At 45.3% G+C, this 22,136-nt stretch overlaps 2 protein-coding genes across 2 annotated transcripts; one reads left to right on the forward strand and one right to left on the reverse strand.

Annotated features, from left to right (window-relative positions):
- Positions 1-9,885: 9,885 nt before the first annotated feature.
- Positions 9,886-10,227, reverse strand: LOC103086757 (protein FAM127). Its single transcript, XM_007462892.1, has one exon. It carries the CDS (start codon positions 10,225-10,227, stop codon positions 9,886-9,888), a length of 342 nt encoding a protein of 113 aa, XP_007462954.1.
- A 5,023-nt stretch (positions 10,228-15,250) lies between these two features.
- On the forward strand, positions 15,251-15,592 carry LOC103087029 (protein FAM127). Its single transcript, XM_007462893.1, has one exon. It carries the CDS (start codon positions 15,251-15,253, stop codon positions 15,590-15,592), a length of 342 nt encoding a protein of 113 aa, XP_007462955.1.
- The last annotated feature ends 6,544 nt before the right edge of the window (positions 15,593-22,136 follow it).

Genomic DNA, 22,136 nt, shown 5'->3' on the forward strand with positions numbered 1-22,136 from the left:
GCCGGGAGCCCCTCGGGCCTGGGGGCGGGTGCCCGGGGGAGGGTCCGCCGCGCCAGTCGCCGCCTCCCAGATCGCCACAGGCGGCGTCCTCCCGCCGCGCCTCCCCCCTCCCTCACCTTCGGGTCGCCGCGATGTCCCCCGCGCTCGTGTCCCCTCCCGCGTAGTGCTTGCCTTTGTTCCAGGAATAGCGCTCCAGGTTCCCGCTGCTGCCGCCGCCGGGCCTGGCTCTGGAGCGGCCGCCGCCCTCTCGGGCCAGCCCGTCCCCTCCCCTGCACACTTGGACTCGGTCGTGCGCTCCAGCTGCAAGCCGGGCTCCCGTTACACACCGGACAGACCACCCTCAGCCCGGCCGCTGCCAACCGCCCGCCCTCTGCCAGACTCCCAGGCCCGCATACAGGTGCCCAGAGACCTGCGCTGCCGCTGCCGCCGCCGCCGCCACCGCCATCCACCGCATGCCGCCGACGGCCTGCAGCCTTCAGCGGTCTGGACTCGCTCGGGAGGTGTCTGAGCTGGGCACAGCCTCTGGACAATGCTTCCAACAGCTCGCCACCGCCCTGGAGGGGCTGGCCAGCCTTTCACCTTCGGCGGGACGCAGTCCCTCCCTCCTCCCAGAGACATCTTCTGCTCCTGCCAGGTGGCCGCCAGGTCCCAGGGGTGCCTGGCAGCCAAATCGAGTCACTCATTGTCTCCTGTGGACCTGTTCGTTTCGCCCAGAATCCAGTTCTCTTCTGGATGTGCAGCTGTCTCTCTGACGTGTGCCTTTTGTTCCACACAGTAACCCCTGCACACCGCTCTTGTTAATCTAGGTAGAAAGCAGGTTGAGAGCCTGCAGGACAATAAAATTATAACTTTCTTCTATGGGCAGAAACCAAAAGCTGTTGCTCCTTTACCGTTTCTCTTTGTGCCAACCCGTTAAGTCACCGGCGCTGCTACTTCATCTATGGCTGGGAAAGTTCAGTTTCCTAGTAGAGTCAGATTCACAAAATGGACTTATAGGATGACAGTTGACTCTGCCTCATTTCTAATTTGGGTGATTTTTCCAGAACAGGGCAAAGAAGAATCAATCACTACAGTGGTTTTTCACTTCATTGACTCTCTCTGTTCATTTGAACAGGTAAACTTGTGCACTGGTTTGTAGGGCTGTACGTGGAGCTGGAGGTACATTACCCTCATTTTGTATCAGAATGTTTTTATTACCAGAAATAGTGGGAACATCATTAACTTGCATTTCGTATGTAACAGGTCAGAGTCTTAAAGTCAGAGGCAAAATCTGAATTGCTTAATGAAATGGAGTTTTTTGATTCACAGGTTCTTAAAATAATTGAAAGCAGGCTAATTATGAGGTTCCAATTCAAGGTCCTGGAAGCCAGCCTTCCTGAGTGGGTATGAAAGACGACTGGTTCTCTCATTTGGCAGTCAGGCACTTATCATTTATCACGTACATCCTATGTCCCAGGCACTGTACTATGAACTATGAATACCTCATTGCAAAGTTATGGTCCAAGTCTTCAACGAAGTCAGTGTCCATTTGGCTGTAGAGTGGGTATGAAAGACGACTGGTTCTCTCATTTGGCAGTCAGGCACTTATCATTTATCACGTACATCCTATGTCCCAGGCACTGTACTATGAACTATGAATACCTCATTGCAAAGTTATGGTCCAAGTCTTCAACGAAGTCAGTGTCCATTTGGCTGTAGTGGAAAAACAACAGGTATATATGGAATCTCAGATTTGGATTTAATTAAGAAGTTGTTGAATCCGTGCTTGGGCACACCAGCTGTATGACGTTATGCAAATTTCTTAACCTTCCTAAGCCATTATTTCCTCATACATAAAGTGGGTAAAATAATACATTTATATTGCGTTCCTTATGAGAATTCAATTAAGTAACAAAAATTAAATCTGAGCACTGGGACTTCCATGGTGGCACAGTGCATAAGACTCCGTGCCCCCAGTGCAGGGGACCTGGGTTCCATCCCTGGTCAAGGAACTAGATCCCGCATGCATGCCGCTACTAAGAGTTTGCATGCCGCAACTAAAGAGCTGGTGAGAGGCAGCTAAGGAGCCCACCTGCTGCAACTAAGACCCAGTGCAACCAAATAGATAAATAAATAAAATAAATAAATGAAATGTAACATAAGAAAGCTTTCCAGAAACAAAAATATTTTTTAAAACAATCTGAGCATTCAATAAATGGGGCTTGCTGTAGCTATAAAAACAACAACAATTTAAATTATTTTTTAGGGCATGATGATAACTTGGGGCTTGTATATGACACAGTTGGCGCATAAGAAAAGAGCATTTAAATCTGCCCTTGGGAATTCTCTAGTGGCCCAGTGGTTAGGACTCTGCGCTTTCAGTGCCGAGGGCCTGGGTTCAGTCTCTGGTCAGGGAACTAAGATCCCACAAGCCACGCAGCACAGCCAAAAAAAAAGAAATTCTCCCCTAGATGAGGCAGGGCCAATCTCAATAGAGGAAGTAGTAAATGAGTTGAGACTTGGTTCCCGTGAAAGAGGGCCACCTCTATCTGAAATTCAGAAGAATGAGAGCATGTGTTTAGTATATAAAAGTCAGGAAGAGGGCATGGTAAGAGTTAAGATAGCAAAGGTAGAAGCTACATCATGAACATTCTCATATGTCATGCTAAGGCATATATCAATTACTCTGTATTCACTGGGGAACAATGGAAAGATATTGAATGGGGGACTGATGTGATTAGATTTGTGTTTTAATGTTCACTCTCGGGCTGATGTTGAAACTAGATTGTGGGAAGATGGAATGTGGGCCGAGTCCAGTAAAGACAAAGAAGATGGGCAGATAAAAGCGACATTCAGATTCATTAGAACTTGGTGATTAGTTGGAACGTGGAGGTTGGGGAGAGGTAGAGATCTCGGATGGGACCAAGTTTCTGGCTTAGTAATTGGACCATTCCTGGATCTGACATGGGCCAGTCTCTCTCTAGCTTTTTGATTTCTTTGCCTGGAATATTTTGTATTTCCTCTTTGCTTTCGCATAACTTTCACTAGACCAATTCCTACTCACTGGATCTGTTGACTTCATTCAGAAGTTCTTCCTGAGCCACCAAGTTTATTTTAGTAGTTTCTCTAATGGACATCTCATAGGTCCTCAAACTTCTGTATAGCACCATATTGAAATAGAATGACTCTCATTAAATTGCAGGTACTCAACTCACTTTTTTACAGATTTAAAAATCAACTGTAGGTTGAGTTACAATTTACATGCAATAAAATCACCCATTTTAAGTATATATTTCAATGCATTTTGAAATAATACATACATATATACAGGAATCTCCCCTTATCTTCCGTTTCTCTTTCTGTGGTTTCAGTTACCCTCAGTCAACCGTGGTTCAAATATATTAAATGGAAAATCCCCAAAATAAACAATTCATAAGTTTTAAATTATGTGCCACTCTGAGTAGAGTGATGAAATCTATCACCATCATGCCCAGCCCCGCCTGCCCCTATTGCCTGGGATCCCCAACCATGACATCATCTGCTCCTGACATCCAACCATCCACGTTGTCATGGCTTCATGATCCAGGATCACCTAAAGCAGATGATCCTCCTGATGTATTGTCAGAAGGTCAGTGGTGGCCTAACACTACGTCACAATGCCCCATCATTCACCTCATTTCATCTCATCTGTAAACATTTTATCATCTCACGTCATCACAAAAATAAGGGTCAGTAAGTACAGTACAATAAGATATTTTAAGGGAGAGAAGGAAACCACATTCACATTAACTTTTATCCTTGTATATTGATATAATTGTTCTATTTTATTATTGTTAATCTCTTACTGTGCCTAATTTATAAATTAAACTTTATCATAGGCATGTATGTATAGGGTAAAACATGGTATATATAGGGTTCAGTACTATCTGTGGCTTCAGGCATCCACTGGGAGGTCTTGGAATGTATCCCCTGTGGATGTGTATATGTGTGTGGGTGTGTGAGTGTGTTTTAATTGCCTCCTGTGCACCCCATTGGTGAGGGAGGTATTCCTACCCTAGGGTTATGGGGATGGCTGAACACATGACACCTGACACTGGGCAGACATGATCAATAACAGTTTATTGGTCACATACACTCACAGCTCAACAGAAGAGGGCACTGCACGCTACATGGGGGGTTGCACTTGGGAACTGAGTGAGCAAGCAGGGGCTATGCGAGGCAGGCTTTGTAGTATCAAGAGTATTCAGTGACCCTGTTTTCCCTGGGGAGGATGTGATTGGCTTGTTTGAATAATTCCTCACGCTGCTGGTAAACTGAAACCCTCTACTCAGGGATAAGCAAGAATTGCACCTGGTCTCTGAGATCAGAGGAGTTGATTATCTGGGGGACCCTCTCCGTGGGAGCAGAGTAGGGAGGGGAACTTATGGCTAGGGCATTTGAGGTCCTCCTGGTTTCCCCAGGTCAAGGGAGTGCACAATATTGGGCCTTAAACAACAGTATGGAAATATGTATGTACATATGTATATGTGTGTGAACACCACCACAATCCAGATATAGAACATTTCTGTCACCTCAAAATGTTTGCTTGTACCACTTTGCAACCAGTCACACCCCTAGTCCAAGCAATCTAGCACTGTAGATTAGATTTTCCTATTCCAGGACTTCACATAAATGGAATGATACAGTATGTACCATTTTATGCCTGGCTTCCTTCACTTCAGCATAATGCTTTAATATTCACCCACGTTATAGAATGCATCAGTAGTTCATTCCTCATTATTGCTAAATAGTAGTCCAATGTATGGATATACCAAATTTGTTTTACTTATTAATCTGTTTGATGAAAATGTGGGTAGTTTCTACTTTTAGGCTATTGTGAATAAAGACTTTATGAAAGTAATTATGCAAGTCTTTATTGGGGCATATGTTTTTATTTCGAGGACAAATACCTACGAGTGGAATTTCTAAGATATATGGCTGGTGTATATTTAACTTTATAAGAAACTGCCAAACTGTTTTCCAAAATGGTTTTTCCACGCTCCCAGCAGCAAAAATGTGGAAGTTCCAGTTCCTCCACATCCTCAGCGACACTAGATATTGACGTTATTTTAACGATTTTTGGGTTTGTTTGTTTGTTTGTTTTTGCGGTACGCGGGCCTCTCACTGTTGTGGCCTCTCCCATTGCAGAGCGCAGGCTCCGGACGCGCAGGCTCAGTGGCCATGGCTCACGGGCCCAGCCGCTCCGCGGCATGTGGGATCTTCCCGGACCGGGGCACGAACCCGTGTCTCCTGAGTCGGCAGGCGGACTCTCAACCACTGCGCCACCAGGGAAGCCCTGTTTCCTTCTTTGTTAAGGGTGAAGAATATTCCATTGTATGTATATACTACATTTTCTTTATCCATTCACTCATCGATGGACGTTTAGGTTGTTTCCATATCTTGGCTATTGTGAATAATACTGCAGTGAACATGGGGGTGCAGGTCTCTCTTCGAGCTCTTGATTTCAATTCCTTTGGATAAATACCCAGAAGTGGAATTGCTGGATCATATGGTAGTTCTGTCTTTAATTTTGCGGGGTACCTTCATACTATTTTCCATAGTGGCAGCACCATTTTACATTCCCACCAACAGCATACCAGGGATTTCTTTTCTCTATATCTTTGCCAACACTTGTTATCTTTTTGATAATAACCATTCTAACATGTGTGAGGTGACATTTCATTGTGGTTTTGATTTGCATTTCCCTGATGGTTAGTGATGTTGAGCATTTTGCATAACTCTGTAAATAAACGGAAAGCCGTTGACTGGTACACTTTAAATGGGTGAATTTTATGGTATGCCAAACATATCTCAATAAAGCTGTTAAAAATAAAAATGGTCCCAGGACTGACAGCATATCGGTTAAGAGTGCAGAGCTTCCGGAATCTTCAATGTGAGTCCCAGTTCCGCCACTTTTTAGCTGTAGGACCTTGGGCAAATTAGATGGCCTTTGCTAAGCCTCAGTTTCCTCAACTATAAATAGTGCTTACTTCACGAGAGTGTTGAAGGTCAAACAAGAATATTTCTGCAAGGTTCTGGAACATAGAGAGTGCTCAAACATCTCCAGCCATTTTGTTATGATATAAGCCTTCACCTCTAATTCAAAGACATTCTCTAAATGAAATAAAAGTAAAAATTGCAAAAAAAATTGCAAAAAAAAATACTGTATATTTAGGAATAAGTTTGTAGAAATATAGTAAGAAGTGATATTTTTCTGGATATCGACCAGGTTTGTACATAAATTAACAAACTTATTGCTGCATTCTTTTCCCCACAATCTGTAAATAATTTTTCAAACTAGCTCTGTCATTCTGCTGGTTTCCTGACTAACGCATTACATAAAGTTTTGACAGGTGTTCGTCAACAAGCTGTGTAAGAATTATGGTTGTAACAATGTGAGAGGTGCACTTGCACACTACTTATTACACGAGTTCTCTCTACCACAAATGCTCCAGAATCTAAGATCTCAAGACATTAAACGACTCAAAGGCCACTTTGTCCCCTCTGTGTCCATATTTCCTATATGAAATTTTTTGTACATGTGTGGCACAAAATCTGTGTAATATTATCTTAACTTTTAGAGTTCAAGTCAATATCGGCCCAAACCACCACCAAAAAAAAAAAAGATTAATTGCATTTTTCTCTCTCATTCCTCTTATATTTATATTCCTCTTCTTTTTATCAGTCTCTATGTTTCTCCCACCTTTGATATTCACTTCTGAGGTGGAGCTTAATGGTGGGGGACAGAATAAATTGCTGAGAAGGAAGTTATGGAAACAAACCATGAATGACAACTGTAATGGGTGAGATGGCAAAGTAATTGCTACGAACTGAATGCTTGTGTTCCTCCTTCCAAATCCATATGTTGAAGCTCTAATCCCCAATGTGATGGTGTTTGAAAGTAGGGCATTTGGGGAAGTTATAAGGCTGAGATGAGCTGATGAGGTTGGAGTGCCCAAATGGAATTAGTGTCCTTATAAGAGGAAGAGATAGGATTTCTTTCTCTCTCTCCACCATGTAAGGATGCAGCAAAAAGGCAGCTGCTTGCAAACCAGGAAATGAGCCCTCACAAGACATCTGATATACCAGCACCTTGAGTTTGGACTTCCCAGCCTCTAGAACCGTGAGAAATAAATGTTTTGCTGTTTAAGCCACCAAGTCTATGCTATTTTATAATAGCAGCCTAAACTGAGATGCTAATGAAAAATAACCTCCCTTCTCTACTTACAAATGCCATTTCTTCTCTCCCTTTATGGAACCTTTCAAAAATGTTCATGATTAATTCTTGCAAACCATTAACCCTCTCCTAGACATCTGTATCACGAAAAAGGACTTGGGATGATACAACTGGTGTAGACAAAGGAACAATCCCTAACGGAACCATTCTGGTAGGAGGAAGAAAACTGCAGGGGCATTTTTGTTGAGGGGGGTAGGGGGTTACCAACACTGTTCAAAGGATGCCCAGTCTTGACAGCCCATTCTACCTCCCTCGAGAGCCAGGTGGACACAGATTGCAGGGACCATGCTGGACCTACCCCCAAAAGTAAACTGTTTCCAAGTCCTTTTCAAACCACTTCAGCAGAATCTACGTTTAAAGCCAAACAGTGAATATGCTTAACACAATCGTCTTTCATACCCATCCAGGAAGGCTGACTGCCAGGACCTTGAACCGGAACCTCATAATTAGCCTGCTTTCAATTATTTTAAGAACCTGTGAACCAAAAACCTCCATTTCATTAAGCGATTCAATTTTTTCCTCTGACTTTAAGACTTTGACCTAATACATGCCAAATTTTAAGTTAATGGTGGTTTCAGTATTTGGAGGAACAAAAAAATAATAAAGAACACGTAACACAAGTAATGTACCTCCATGTCAATGGAGTCTTATGAACTACAACACATGAATAGCAAAAGCTTACCTGCTCAGATGAAGAAAGAGATGGATAGAGGATAAAAAGTGAGAAAACAATGGTGTGATTTATTCCTCTATCCTGTGTTCTAGAAAATCACCAAAATTTAGAAATGAGACAAAACGTTAGATTGTACAACCTTTGGACATCACACCAGAGAATTGTCTATTAGCCCACCTGTGGATCATCTGACGCAGGATAGTTAACTTTGTTGACCAACAATTGGTAAGGGAGCACAGGCTTTTTACAATACTATAAATATGAGGTTAAAGTGAAGATAAGCAAGGAGGGATGACTTTTTTCTGTTCATTAGGGGAGTTTATACTTTTATTGTCCTACAGGTCATCAACCAGGTTTGTGTAAACAATATCATTTCTGCATGCCTTTCCACTACCTACATAATGAAGTTTCTATAAATGTTTTTCAAAAGCACCTGTATCATTCTGTTGGTTTCCTGAAAAATGGGATAAGTAAAACTTTGACATTGTTCACCATCTGTGTGGGGTTAATGGTTTGTAAAAATTTGGGTGCTTTCAAATGGCTTTTGGAAATGAAGAAAGCTTTTCAGAAAAGCCTCCTGGCTGACTTCTCACATCACCTTGGCCAAAGTGAAGATCCATTTCTTAAGAGGCTTGAACAATCCTAACTGGTTAAGAGGGTTATTCATCTGGGACTGAACAGTCACCAGTAGGGTCTCTATCCCTAGGAACACCTCAGGATTCTGACTTTGATATATTTTTTTAATTTTAATTTTTTTTTTTTTGCGGTACGCACGCCTCTCACTGCTGTGGCCTCTCCCGTTGCGGAGCACGGGCTCCGGACGCGCAGGCTCAGCGGCCATGGCTCACGGGCCCAGCCGCTCCGCGGCACGTGGGATCTTCCCGGACCGGGGCACGAACCCGCGTCCCCTGCGTCTGCAGGCGGACTCTCAACCACTGCGCCACCAGGGAAGCCCTGACTTTGATATTTTATATGCAAGGCTCAAAAGAGAGGAGAGTGTCTCTAGCATTACCCATGGAGGAACAAGGCATATTTCTTCTGGACCACTTTTCCATGAATAGAGAAGGAGAATTGCCATATTCACTGAGACTCAATTTCTTTTTAAATAGTGTCTGACGTTTATTGAAAATAAGAAAAGAGTTTTGTTCAAGTAGTGTTGAGGAGTTGGGTAGATATGAGTTATACTGTTGACCAATAAAACAATAACTAAGAAAATACTGCACATCCAGAAGAGAACTGGATTCTGGGCGAAACGAACAGGTCCACAGGAGACAATGAGTGACTCGATTTGGCTGCCAGGCACCCCTGGGACCTGGCGGCCACCTGGCAGGAGCAGAAGATGTCTCTGGGAGGAGGGAGGGACTGCGTCCCGCCGAAGGTGAAAGGCTGGCCAGCCCCTCCAGGGCGGTGGCGAGCTGTTGGAAGCATTGTCCAGAGGCTGTGCCCAGCTCAGACACCTCCCGAGCGAGTCCAGACCGCTGAAGGCTGCAGGCCGTCGGCGGCATGCGGTGGATGGCGGTGGCGGCGGCGGCGGCAGCGGCAGCGCAGGTCTCTGGGCACCTGTATGCGGGCCTGGGAGTCTGGCAGAGGGCGGGCGGTTGGCAGCGGCCGGGCTGAGGGTGGTCTGTCCGGTGTGTAACGGGAGCCCGGCTTGCAGCTGGAGCGCACGACCGAGTCCAAGTGTGCAGGGGAGGGGACGGGCTGGCCCGAGAGGGCGGCGGCCGCTCCAGAGCCAGGCCCGGCGGCGGCAGCAGCGGGAACCTGGAGCGCTATTCCTGGAACAAAGGCAAGCACTACGCGGGAGGGGACACGAGCGCGGGGGACATCGCGGCGACCCGAAGGTGAGGGAGGGGGGAGGCGCGGCGGGAGGACGCCGCCTGTGGCGATCTGGGAGGCGGCGACTGGCGCGGCGGACCCTCCCCCGGGCACCCGCCCCCAGGCCCGAGGGGCTCCCGGCCTAGAAGTCCTCGTCCTCCACCCATCCAAAGACCCGCTTCATCTCGGCCAGGAAGCCCCGGTAATCGCTGAGGAGGGGGCTCTGCTTCCTGATGTAGGGGATCACCCACTGCAGGGCGGGCCCGGTCATCCGGGTGATGAGGAACGTCACCTTCAGGGCATCGTTGGTGAACAGGGTCTCGTCCACTAGCATGTAGGCGCCCGTCTGCACGATAAACTCCGGGAGCCGGTCGGTGTCGCCGTCAAACGTCTCGGGGAAGGGGATCGGGTTTCTCCACCGACGCGTCTGGGGCCGAATGGGCAGGGCCAGGAGGGCCTTGATCAGCTGCACTCGGCCGTCCATCGCGCCTCGCTCGCTTCGCTGGGTTCAGCGAGGCTACGCGGAGGTGGGCGAGGAGGCGTGGCGGGAAGTGCGTGTGCGCGGAGGCTGGCCTGGTCCCGGGGTGGGCGGGGCCACGGGCAGTTCCCGTCGCAGTGGCGCTCCGCCCACATGGCCTGGCATTTGCTAGGGCGCAGGTGCAACAAGGGGGAGTACCTCGCGCCAGGGAGGACGGGGGATGGGCGCCGTGCAGGAGGAGGGGACGGTGCTAATGGTTCTGGAGGAGTTAGTGGGTCGAGTCAGAGGGGCGGGACCAAGAGTTTTTTGGGTGGGCCGCGGGGAAGGGCAGGAGCCAGGGGCAGAGCTCAAGACACTGAATCTTTTTTTCTGTTTAATATCAAATTATTTCTATTACCATATTTTATTTTTTCACTTAAGTATAGTATTATATAAGTTATAGGTGTATAATATAGTGATTCACAATTTTTATTGGTTGTACTCCATTTCTCGTTGTTATAAAATATTGGCTATATTCCCTGTGTTGCACGGTATATTCTTGTAGCTGATTTCATAACTAATAGCTTGTACCCCCATATTGCCCTTCCGCCTTCCCTCTCTCTACTGGTAGCAACTAGTTTGTTGTCCATATCTGCGAGTCTGCTTCTTTTTTGTTATAGTCACCAGTTGGTTGTATTTTTTCCATTCCCGTATAAGTGACATCATATAGTGTTTGTCTTTCTCTGTCTGACTCATTTCAACTAGCATGATACCTGCCAAGTCCATCCGTGTTGCTTCAAATGGCAAAATTTCATTCTTTTTTATGGCTCAGTAGTATTCCATTGTATATCTACCACATCTTCTAAATCCATTCATCTGTTGATGGACACTTAGGTTGTTTGTGTATCTTGGCAATTGTAAACAATGTTGCTATGAACATTAGAGTGCATGTATCTTTTAGAATTAGTGTTTTCATTTTTTTTTGGTTACATACCCAGGAGTGGAATTGCTAGGTCATATGGTAGTTCTATTTTTAGTTTTTTGAGAAACCTCCATTCTGTTTTCCACAGTGGCTGCACCAATTTACATTTCCACCAAGGGTGTACAAGGGTTCCCTTTTCTCCACATCCTTGCCAACATTTATTTGTGTTCTTTTTGATGATAGCCATTCTGACAAGCATGAAATCATAGCTCATTGTGGTTTTGATTTGCATATCCCTGATGATTAGTGACAAAACAGTATAGGCTTACATGATTCTTTTCTATATCAATGGCAAGAGTACACAAAACTAAATGTTTATAGAGTTCAGAATAGTGGTTATCTCAAGAGAGTGGGAATTAAGTTCTGCAAAGTTGCATGAAGGAATCTTACAAGATACCAAAAGTGTCTTCCAAAGTGGCTCTACTATTCTGTATTCCCATCAGCAATGTATGAGAAATTAATTTGTTCTTCAAACTCAATGACACTTAGTATTGTCAGGTTTTGTTTTGGTTTTGGTTTGTTTTTACTTTAGCCATTCTAGTAGATGTGAAATGGTAACTCACTGTGGTTTTAGTTTGCAATTCCTAATTATTAATGATGTTGAACATCTTTTTTGTGTGCTTACTTGCCATATATATACATTTTTTCTTTTGTGTAGTGTCTCTTCAAATATTTTGCTCATTTTTAGTTGAGTTGTTTACTCTTTTATTGTTGAGTTGTATTCAAGTCTTATAAAGATATGCGATTTACACACATTCCCCCCCAAGCCTGTGCCTTTTCATTCTCTTAACAGTGTTTTCTGAAGAACACAAACTTTAATCTGAAGCAGTCCTATGTACCTAATGTTCATTTTATGGATTATAATTTTCATGTCATAGGTAAGAAATTTTTGCCTAATCTAAGGTTGATCAGGTTTTTTCCTGTCTTCTTCTAGATGTTTTATAATTTTAGATTTTACCATTAGATCTATGAACAATTTTGAGTTAATTTTTTTGTATGGTATGAGGTATTGATAGAAATTTATTTTTTTTGTAGATGGATATCTAATTGTTGCTGTATCATTGTTGAAAGGACTATCCTTTCTCCACTGATTTGCATTTACAGCTCCGTATATGTGTGGGTCTATTTCTGGATTCCATGTTCTGTTCCATTCATCCATTTGTCTTGATGGCAATATTACACTGTCTTAATTACTGTAGCTTTATAATAAGTCTTGAAATCAAATAGTATTAGTCTTCCAAGTTAGTTTGATTTCAAACTAGTTTTAGTCGTTGTGTGTCCTTTGCACTTCCATATGAGTTTTAGAATCAGTTACTTTTTACATATTAAAATTTTTCCTGAGACTTTGAATCTATAGATCAATTTAGGGAGAATTGATATCTTAAACATATTGTTTTCCGGGCTTCCCCGGTGGCACAGTGGTTGAGAGTCCACCTGTTGATGCAGAGGACACGGGTTCGAGCCCCGGTCCGGGAAGATCCCACATGCCGCGGAGCGGCTGGGCCCGTGAGCCATGGCCGCTGAGCCTGCGCGTCTGGAGCCTGTGCTCCGCAACGGGAGAGGCCACAACAGTGAGAGGCCCGCGTATCAAAAACAACAAAAAAAATTGTTTTCCAACCCATGGACATATATCTCTCCATTACTTAGATCTTCCGTCATTTATCTCAGGAATGTTCTGTATTTTTCCGTGTACAAGTTCTGTATTTTTACATTTTTTGTCAATTTTAACTCTAAGTTTTTCACATTTTTATGGTATTTAAAAACTTTTTTAGTTTCTGGGACTTCCCTGGCAGCCCAGTGGTTAAGACTCCGTGCTCCCACTCCAGGGGGCACAGGTTTGATCCCTGGTTGGGGAACTAAGATCCCACAAGCCACGGGGCAACTAAGACTGTGCACCACAACTACTGAGCCTGCGTGCCACAACTACAGAGTCCATGCACTCTGGAGCCTGTGCGCCACAACTAGAGAGAAGCCTGCGGGGTGCAACGAAGAGCCCTCGTGCCACAACTAACACCCGATGCAGCCAAAAATGAATAAATAAATAAAACAAAACAAAACTATCTTGTTTGTTACTAGAAACATAATTCATTTTTGTGTATTCACCTTGTGTGCTGAAAACATGCTAAATTCACTTCTTAGTTCTACTTTTTTGTTGTTGATCCTAGATCCTAGAGAATCTGTTTTCTATATATATGAACAAGTCATCTTTGAATAACGAGTTTGCCTTCTTTTCCTGCCAATCTAGATGACTTCTGATTCTGTCTTCTCTCTCTTTTATTTATTTATTTTTAAATTTATTTTATTTTATTTATTTTTGGCTGCATTAGGTCTTTGTTGCTGCCTGCAGGCTTTCTCTAGTTGCGGCGAGCGACTCTTTGTTGTGGTGCGCGGGCTTCTCATTGCAGTGGCTTCTCTTGTTGCAGAGCACGGGCTCTAGGCCCGTGGGCTTCAGTAATTGTGGCTTGCGGGCTCTAGAGCACAGGCTCAGTAGTTGTGGTGCACGGGCTTAGTTGCTCCGGAGCATGTAGGATCTTCCTGGACCAGGGCTCGAACCTATGTCCCTTGCATTGGCAGGTGGATTCTTAACCACTGAGCCACCAGGGAAGCCCCTCTCTCTTTCTTTTATTTTCTGTCTTCCTTTCTTCCTTCCTTCCCTCCCTTCCTTCCTTCCTTTTTTCCTTCCTTCCTCCTTTTCTTTCTTTCTTTCCTTCCATTATTGCCCTGGTTGGAACCTCCAGTACAATATTGAATTGCAGTGGTGAGAGTAGGCATGCTTGTCTTCTTGATCTAAGGGTGGAATGCATTGGGGCTTCCACATTTAAGTATGTTATCTGTAGGTTTTTGTAGATGCCCTTTATTAGAGTATTTTCCTTCTATTCCTAGTTTGGTGGCAGTTTTTTTGTTATTGTTGTTCGTTTGTTTGTTTGTTTGTTTGAATATGACGTAGAAATCCTTCTAGGCATTTCCCCTACAGAAATGAAAATATATGCTGACACAAAATCTGAATGTTTGTAGCTGATTTATGATTGCAAAAAACTTTAAACATGCCACATGCCCTTCAACTGATTAATGAATCACCAAACCGTGGAACATACAACCATATTTCAGCAGACAGACTTTAGAGTGGCACTCACAATCCCAACCTTCTGATAACGCCATTGAGTGTGGGTGGGGACTGTGTCTTTCTTCTAACACATAGAAAATGGCAGAGGTGATGAAATGTCACCTCCATGATTATGTTACATTATACACAACTCCATCTTGCAAGCTGACTCACTTTCCATCTCCTGCTGGCCATAAAAAGCAAGCTGCAGTGTTGTGAAATGCCTATAGAGTGGGCAACTGGCAGAGAATTTCCAGCAAGCTTTGTAACAAATTAACAGATTTTTAAACATTTAAGCCTCCTTTACATTCCCTGATCATTGTGCACTATTCTTTGATTATTTATGCTGCTCTAGATTACGTTGGCTAATATTTGGGGGGTTCCACTATGGTGCAAGGCAACGAAATCTATAGCCAGCGGTTCAATACTTCTCTGATTGAGAGATACATGAATAAGCAGGAAAATGTGTTCACAGAACCGCATTCAAGTGGCAACAGGAGACGAAGAGGCAGACGATACACTAGGGCTGAGACAGAGGGCTGGGAGAGAAGTGGGAGGACAACTCAACCCCCTGAACAGGGACCCTCTCCTCTCCTCCCTCACAGTACAGAGCCATGTCCAAGGATCCACCACTGGTCCCGGCCCATTACCGACCACCCGGCTAAAGAACCCTCGGCCCCGCCTCTTTCGTTCCGACTCCTCCTCCTCAATAGGGCGGTAGGCCCGCCTTCTTCTCCAACACGGCGCCCCTTCCCCCTCCTCTCTGGCCCTAGGTTGGCCCTTTTGCCGTGCCTGCGCACTATCAAACGCCAGGCCATGTGGGCGGAGCGCCACTGCGACGGGAACTGCCCGTGGCCCCGCCCACCCCGGGACCAGGCCAGCCTCCGCGCACACGCACTTCCCGCCACGCCTCCTCGCCCACCTCCGCGTAGCCTCGCTGAACCCAGCGAAGCGAGCGAGGCGCGATGGACGGCCGAGTGCAGCTGATCAAGGCCCTCCTGGCCCTGCCCATTCGGCCCCAGACGCGTCGGTGGAGAAACCCGATCCCCTTCCCCGAGACGTTTGACGGCGACACCGACCGGCTCCCGGAGTTTATCGTGCAGACGGGCGCCTACATGCTAGTGGACGAGACCCTGTTCACCAACGATGCCCTGAAGGTGACGTTCCTCATCACCCGGATGACCGGGCCCGCCCTGCAGTGGGTGATCCCCTACATCAGGAAGCAGAGCCCCCTCCTCAGCGATTACCGGGGCTTCCTGGCCGAGATGAAGCGGGTCTTTGGATGGGTGGAGGACGAGGACTTCTAGGCCGGGAGCCCCTCGGGCCTGGGGGCGGGTGCCCGGGGGAGGGTCCGCCGCGCCAGTCGCCGCCTCCCAGATCGCCACAGGCGGCGTCCTCCCGCCGCGCCTCCCCCCTCCCTCACCTTCGGGTCGCCGCGATGTCCCCCGCGCTCGTGTCCCCTCCCGCGTAGTGCTTGCCTTTGTTCCAGGAATAGCGCTCCAGGTTCCCGCTGCTGCCGCCGCCGGGCCTGGCTCTGGAGCGGCCGCCGCCCTCTCGGGCCAGCCCGTCCCCTCCCCTGCACACTTGGACTCGGTCGTGCGCTCCAGCTGCAAGCCGGGCTCCCGTTACACACCGGACAGACCACCCTCAGCCCGGCCGCTGCCAACCGCCCGCCCTCTGCCAGACTCCCAGGCCCGCATACAGGTGCCCAGAGACCTGCGCTGCCGCTGCCGCCGCCGCCGCCACCGCCATCCACCGCATGCCGCCGACGGCCTGCAGCCTTCAGCGGTCTGGACTCGCTCGGGAGGTGTCTGAGCTGGGCACAGCCTCTGGACAATGCTTCCAACAGCTCGCCACCGCCCTGGAGGGGCTGGCCAGCCTTTCACCTTCGGCGGGACGCAGTCCCTCCCTCCTCCCAGAGACATCTTCTGCTCCTGCCAGGTGGCCGCCAGGTCCCAGGGGTGCCTGGCAGCCAAATCGAGTCACTCATTGTCTCCTGTGGACCTGTTCGTTTCGCCCAGAATCCAGTTCTCTTCTGGATGTGCAGCTGTCTCTCTGACGTGTGCCTTTTGTTCCACACAGTAACCCCTGCACTCTGCCCAGCTCTTCCACACGACCTGGACAAACGTCTTTTCCTTGTTTTCAATACCGCTCTTGTTAATCTAGGTAGAAAGCAGGTTGAGAGCCTGCAGGACAATAAAATTATAACTTTCTTCTATGGGCAGAAACCAAAAGCTGTTGCTCCTTTACCGTTTCTCTTCGTGCCAACCCGTTAAGTCACCGGCGCTGCTACTTCATCTATGGCTGGGAAAGTTCAGTTTCCTAGTAGAGTCAGATTCACAAAATGGACTTATAGGATGACAGTTGACTCTGCCTCATTTCTAATTTGGGTGATTTTTCCAGAACAGGGCAAAGAAGAATCAATCACTACAGTGGTTTTTCACTTCATTGACTCTCTCTGTTCATTTGAACAGGTAAACTTGTGCACTGGTTTGTAGGGCTGTACGTGGAGCTGGAGGTACATTACCCTCATTTTGTATCAGAATGTTTTTATTACCAGAAATAGTGGGAACATCATTAACTTGCATTTCGTATGTAACAGGTCAGAGTCTTAAAGTCAGAGGCAAAATCTGAATTGCTTAATGAAATGGAGTTTTTTGATTCACAGGTTCTTAAAATAATTGAAAGCAGGCTAATTATGAGGTTCCAATTCAAGGTCCTGGAAGTCAGCCTTCCTGGGCGGGTATGAAAGATGATTGTGTTAAGTATATTCACTCTTTGGTTTTAAACATAGATTCTGCTGAAGTGGTTTGAGAAGTGCTTGGGAGCAGTTTGCTTTATGGAGTAGATCCAGCGTGTTCCGTACAATCTGTTCACCTGCCTCTCGAGGGAGGTAGAATGGGCTGTGAAGACTGGGCATCCTTTTTTTTTTAACATCTTTATTGGGGTGTAATTGCTTTACAATGGTGTGTTAGTTTCTCCTTTATAACAAAGTGAATCAGCTATACATATACATATGTTCCCATATCTTTTCCCTCTTGTGTCTCCCTCCCACCCTCCCTATCCCACGCCTCTAGGTGGTCACCAAGCACTCAGCTGATCTCCCTGTGCTATGCGGCTGCTTCCCACTAGCTATCGATTTTACGTTAGGTAGTGTATATATGTCCATGCCACTCTCTCACTTTGTCCCAGCTTACCCTTCCCCCTCCCCGTGTCCTCAAGTCCTTTGAACAGTGTTGGTTACTCCCTACCCCCCTCAACAAAAATGCCCCTGCCGTTTTCTTCCTCCTGCCCAAATGGCTCTTAAGGATTGTTCCTTGGCCTACACTAGTTGTATCATCCCAAGTCCTTTTTCGTGATACAAATGTCTTGGGGAGAGGCAGTATTTTGTAAGAATTAATCATGAGCATCTTCGCAAGTTCCCATACTGATACAAGGGAATGGCATTTTTAAGGGAGAAGGGAGGTTTTTTTTTCTCATAACTTTGCAATCGCCCCCTTTGCAGTCGTCATTCTTAGTTTGTTTCCCTCACCACATTCTAGCAATCTCCTGAATACTCAACCAAGAAGCCTTACCTCAGAAGGGGAGAGAAGTATAAAGATTGATAAAAGGAAAGATGACTATAAGAGGGACAAGAGAGAAATGCAATTAACCTTTTTTTGTTTGTGCTTGGGGCCGCTAATAACTTGAAACTTATAATTAAGATAACACACGTTTTGTGACACTGACATCCACAAATATTTAATATGGGAACAAAGTGGCCTTTGGGTGGTTTAGTGTCTCAGGGGACACTCAGGTCTCCGGGAAATCCTTGTAGAATGTAATGGTGAAATACTTTATTCTTCTCTTAACCCCAGTGGCCAATGTGTACCCTATAAACAAAGGCAGCCATAGGGTGGAGATGGAGTAGGGAAGGGGATTCCAAATGTACCCTTTGTGAATGTCTCTGATCTGTCTACCAGAAACTTGGAGGGAGCCAGAGAAGCAAGATGAGAGAGTGGGTACCAGGAATCCTGGGTGCACCAAAGCTTCCTCCAGTAGCCTTTGCACGGATGCCCTGCTTGCGTCTACAGGTGTTGACATAACGCTTTGACTTCCATCATGCAGGTACTGTGACTACTTCAGTTTATATTAAGCAGTTCTGAGCAGTAATGCGTCTACAATGAAACATAGGACATCTAATGAGACCGGGTACGGAAAGGACAAAGGTCAGTCAAAACACACACTCAGTGAAGTAAAATGAGAAAGTAAAATGAAAGCCCATGATGATGTCAGACTATTTAGTGGCGTGGGGAAGTGGCATGCCTGAACAGGAAGGAATAAAAGCAGTCTACCAGTTAACATATAGTGAGGGCAATCAAGATCCCTGTCTACCTTCCCACCGCAGCACCTAGTCACAGACCACAGACTGAAAGTACCTGGACTTTGTGTTTATGCTTGTGTATGGAGGAAATCCCTGACATCTTGATAAGGGAGCTCGTGGCCCAGAGAAGCCTGTCTGGCTGGATTCAGTGGCCACTGGCCTGGACCACGGCTCCTAACCTCCCCAGTACTTTGCTCCTTTTGGTTCCCTTGGGGGTTGCACCACCATCCCCTCCTCGCCTTCCCTCTTTAGCCCTCTGATGACAGAGGCCCCCCCGTCAGATGCCTCAAGTGCCCTGCTGATCCCATTTTCCTATCCCTGCTGTTACTGTTTCTTTATGTCTTATGGCAACTAAGAGCATATTGTCACATGATCCAAGGGGGAACTTTAGAATTTTATAACCTTGTTGGACCTACGGATATAGTGAGCCTGAATTTGGGCCTTGAGCCAAAGACTGCAGCCGTACCTGTTGTGCAAGCTGAGTGGAGGACTGCATATTTCCATTCATTAGAAGCAAGCACATTCTTTGTAAGGTCATTAGGCTAGAGTCCTAAAATGAATGTATAGATCAAAGTCCATATAACACTAACTATTTTGACCTGTCAAAATCTCACCCCAGAAAGATTTTCAAGTTACATTCTCACTAGTAGTGTAAGGGAATATCTCTTTGCCCCTGTCATTATTAAATTTTAAATTTTCAATCAAGATACAATATGCCAACGATAAATACTTTTTCCCTCAATAAAATGTTCTCTTTCATCCTGCTTCACCTCTGTCACCAAAAAGATGAGGCTTTTAGAATATATATACTTTCTGCCTCTCCTCTCTTCTACCCTACCATAATCAAGACATTTGGAACCCTTCTATTTCCACTTTCACACCTCACTCTCATCCCCAAGTGATGAGGTTGGTGGAGATAGGTGACATCTGAAAGTATGAAAATAATATAGCTAGGATTTTTATCATTTTTAGGTCTCTATAAGGAGCAATATTTAACTTGTAATATGAAAGCCTATCAATCAAATTTCAGATATTGGATGTTAAAAGACATTCTAGCAATGAAGACAATGGTGAAGTTGAATTGAGACCTTTCCAAAATCCAAGGAGGTCTACAACAATGAGGGGTTCCCATCTTCCCAAAAGAAGAAATACAAGTATGTTCAAGTAATGAGTTAGCAAAGTTGCCAAGTAGAATATTGAACAAAAAAGAAAGAATACCTGCCGTGAGATGTTGAGAGAAAATAAAAGGATCGAACATCAAACAAAATTTCAGATATGACTACCCAGAAATGTGGAACCCACAGTTATATCCAACAAGAAATCTTAAGCAGAGGATTTAGTCTAAAGTGGTTCTGGGGACTCTTCCCTGTTGGTCCAGTGGCTAAGACTCCACGCTCCCAATGCAGGTGGCCGAGGTTCAATCCCTGGTCAGGGAACTAGACCACGCAGGGTGCAACTAAGAGTTTGCATGCTGCAGCTAAAGATCCCGCGTGCTACAACTAAGACCTGGCACAGCCAAATAAATAAATAAATAAATATTTTAAAAAATAAAGTGGTTCTGGACTGTTCGTTTAGAAAATATAAGGTTAAAGGATATGAACATTCAAATTGACTTTCAACTTGGAGGATTGTCTATAATCCTTCCAATGGCTCCACTACTCCAGTTTGTTCTACCTTCATGGAATCACACAGAGACAGCCTATCTTGGAAGCCAAAGTTGGGTAACATCTTGACTATACCCACCATTCTCAGCTCTTTCCTGTACTATCATTACTTGAATGAGACTATCACCTTGGCTGCATCCGGAGTCCTTCTCTTCTCAACCATCCAGTTATCTCCCAAATGAGTTGAATGGATATTCTGCCTGAACGTCCAGTTTTAACAGGTCACTAGATAGCTAAGTGCATTGAGTAGGACACTCCTGGGAAATCCTGGGACCTCAGGCCTCCAGGGGTCATTTAAGTCCATTATTTGATGAATCAATATCCACACAATTTATGTAATCAAGGCCATAAAGATGAGGAGAAAAGAACTTGCTGTGTAAGGCAGCCATAACATCAGGGCTAGCCCTGTCCACTCTGCCTAAAATAAAACATGTTAATATCTAATATTAAAAGTAATGAAGGGGACTTCCCTGGTAGTACAGTGGTTAAGGATCCGCCTGCCAATGCAGGGGACACGGGTTTGAGCCCTGGTCTGGGAAGAACCCACATGCCGTGGAGCAACTAAGCCCCTGTGCCACAACTACTGAGCCTGTGCTTTAGAGCCCACGAGCCACAACTACTGAGCCCGTGTGCCACAACTACTGAAGCCCATGTGCCTAGAGCCCGTGCTCCGCAACAAGAGAAGCCACCGCAATGAGAAGCCCGCGCACTGCAACGAGGAGTAGCCCCCACTTGCCGCAACTAGACGAAGCCCGCGCGCAGCAATGAAGACCCAGCGCAGCCAAAAATAAATAAATAAAATAAATAAATTTATTTAAAAAATGTGATTAAGACTTGTGTGTATTGAGTTCCTAGTACGTACCAAGAAATGTTAGATGTGCCTCATTCACATGACCTTATTTCATCATCGTCTTAGATGAGGTCCATGTTTCTGCCTACTCCTTTGGAATGGTACAGATAGAGAAGCAGATATCTGCAAACAAAAGAATATACTCCAGGTATTTTAAGCAGGTATATTTAAGCACTTAGTGCAAATGACTGTAAGAAGGGCTGGAGGGGCAGGGTCTAGCTGTCATTTTATTTTTCATGGTATTATGAGTATTAAAACTAATGCCCATTGAAGCAGATGCTGTTAATGCTCTGTTTTTACCCCTCTAGAACTCTCGACCATTTTCATGCACCTCAGCTCCCCTGTGCCAACATCTGGCCAACAATTTATAAGGCTATGATTAATTGTAAGAAACACCCTTATATTAGAAATATTAAAATGTGAAAAATTTGAGTCATAGTGTTGAAAACAATATTATTCCATGGTCTTTTAGCTTCCATTTTTTACTGTTAATAAATCAGCTGTCAGTCTAATTTTGTGTTTCTTCTTTGGTTGTTTTAAAGATCTTCTCTTTGTATTTGATGTTCGGCAGCTTCTCTACTATTTAATCTAAAAATGCATTACTTTTTCTTTTATTATATTTAAGAAATGAGATACAAATTACATCCAGTAAAGGATAAAAATCTTAAGCATAGGTCTAGATGAACTTTTACATATGTATACATCAGTGTAACCACCACCCAGATCAATGTATAGAATATTTCCAGCATTCAAAAAGGTGCTTTCATGCTCCCTTTCAGGCAGTAGTGTAAAGACTCTTCTGACCTCTGTCACCATGGATAAATTTTACCTGTTTTTGAACCCCTCATAAATGAAATCATATTGTAGGTACTCTGTGTGTCTGTGAGATTCATCTATGTTGTGTTTCAAGTTTCATTCTTATTTATCAAATTGTAGGCTGATGGGTCTGTGGTGAAATCTCATTGTGTTTTTAC

This window comes from Lipotes vexillifer, unplaced genomic scaffold (genome assembly GCF_000442215.2).
Source record: "Lipotes vexillifer unplaced genomic scaffold, Lipotes_vexillifer_v1.1 scaffold481, whole genome shotgun sequence".
Classification (NCBI taxonomy): domain Eukaryota; kingdom Metazoa; phylum Chordata; class Mammalia; order Artiodactyla; family Lipotidae; genus Lipotes; species Lipotes vexillifer.

Excerpts from the sequence above, each read along its gene's own strand:
- LOC103086757 (XM_007462892.1), bottom strand. The coding sequence starts at position 10,227 with ATGGACGGCCGAGTGCAGCTGATCAAGGCCCTCCTGGCCCTGCCCATT.
- LOC103087029 (XM_007462893.1), top strand. The coding sequence starts at position 15,251 with ATGGACGGCCGAGTGCAGCTGATCAAGGCCCTCCTGGCCCTGCCCATT.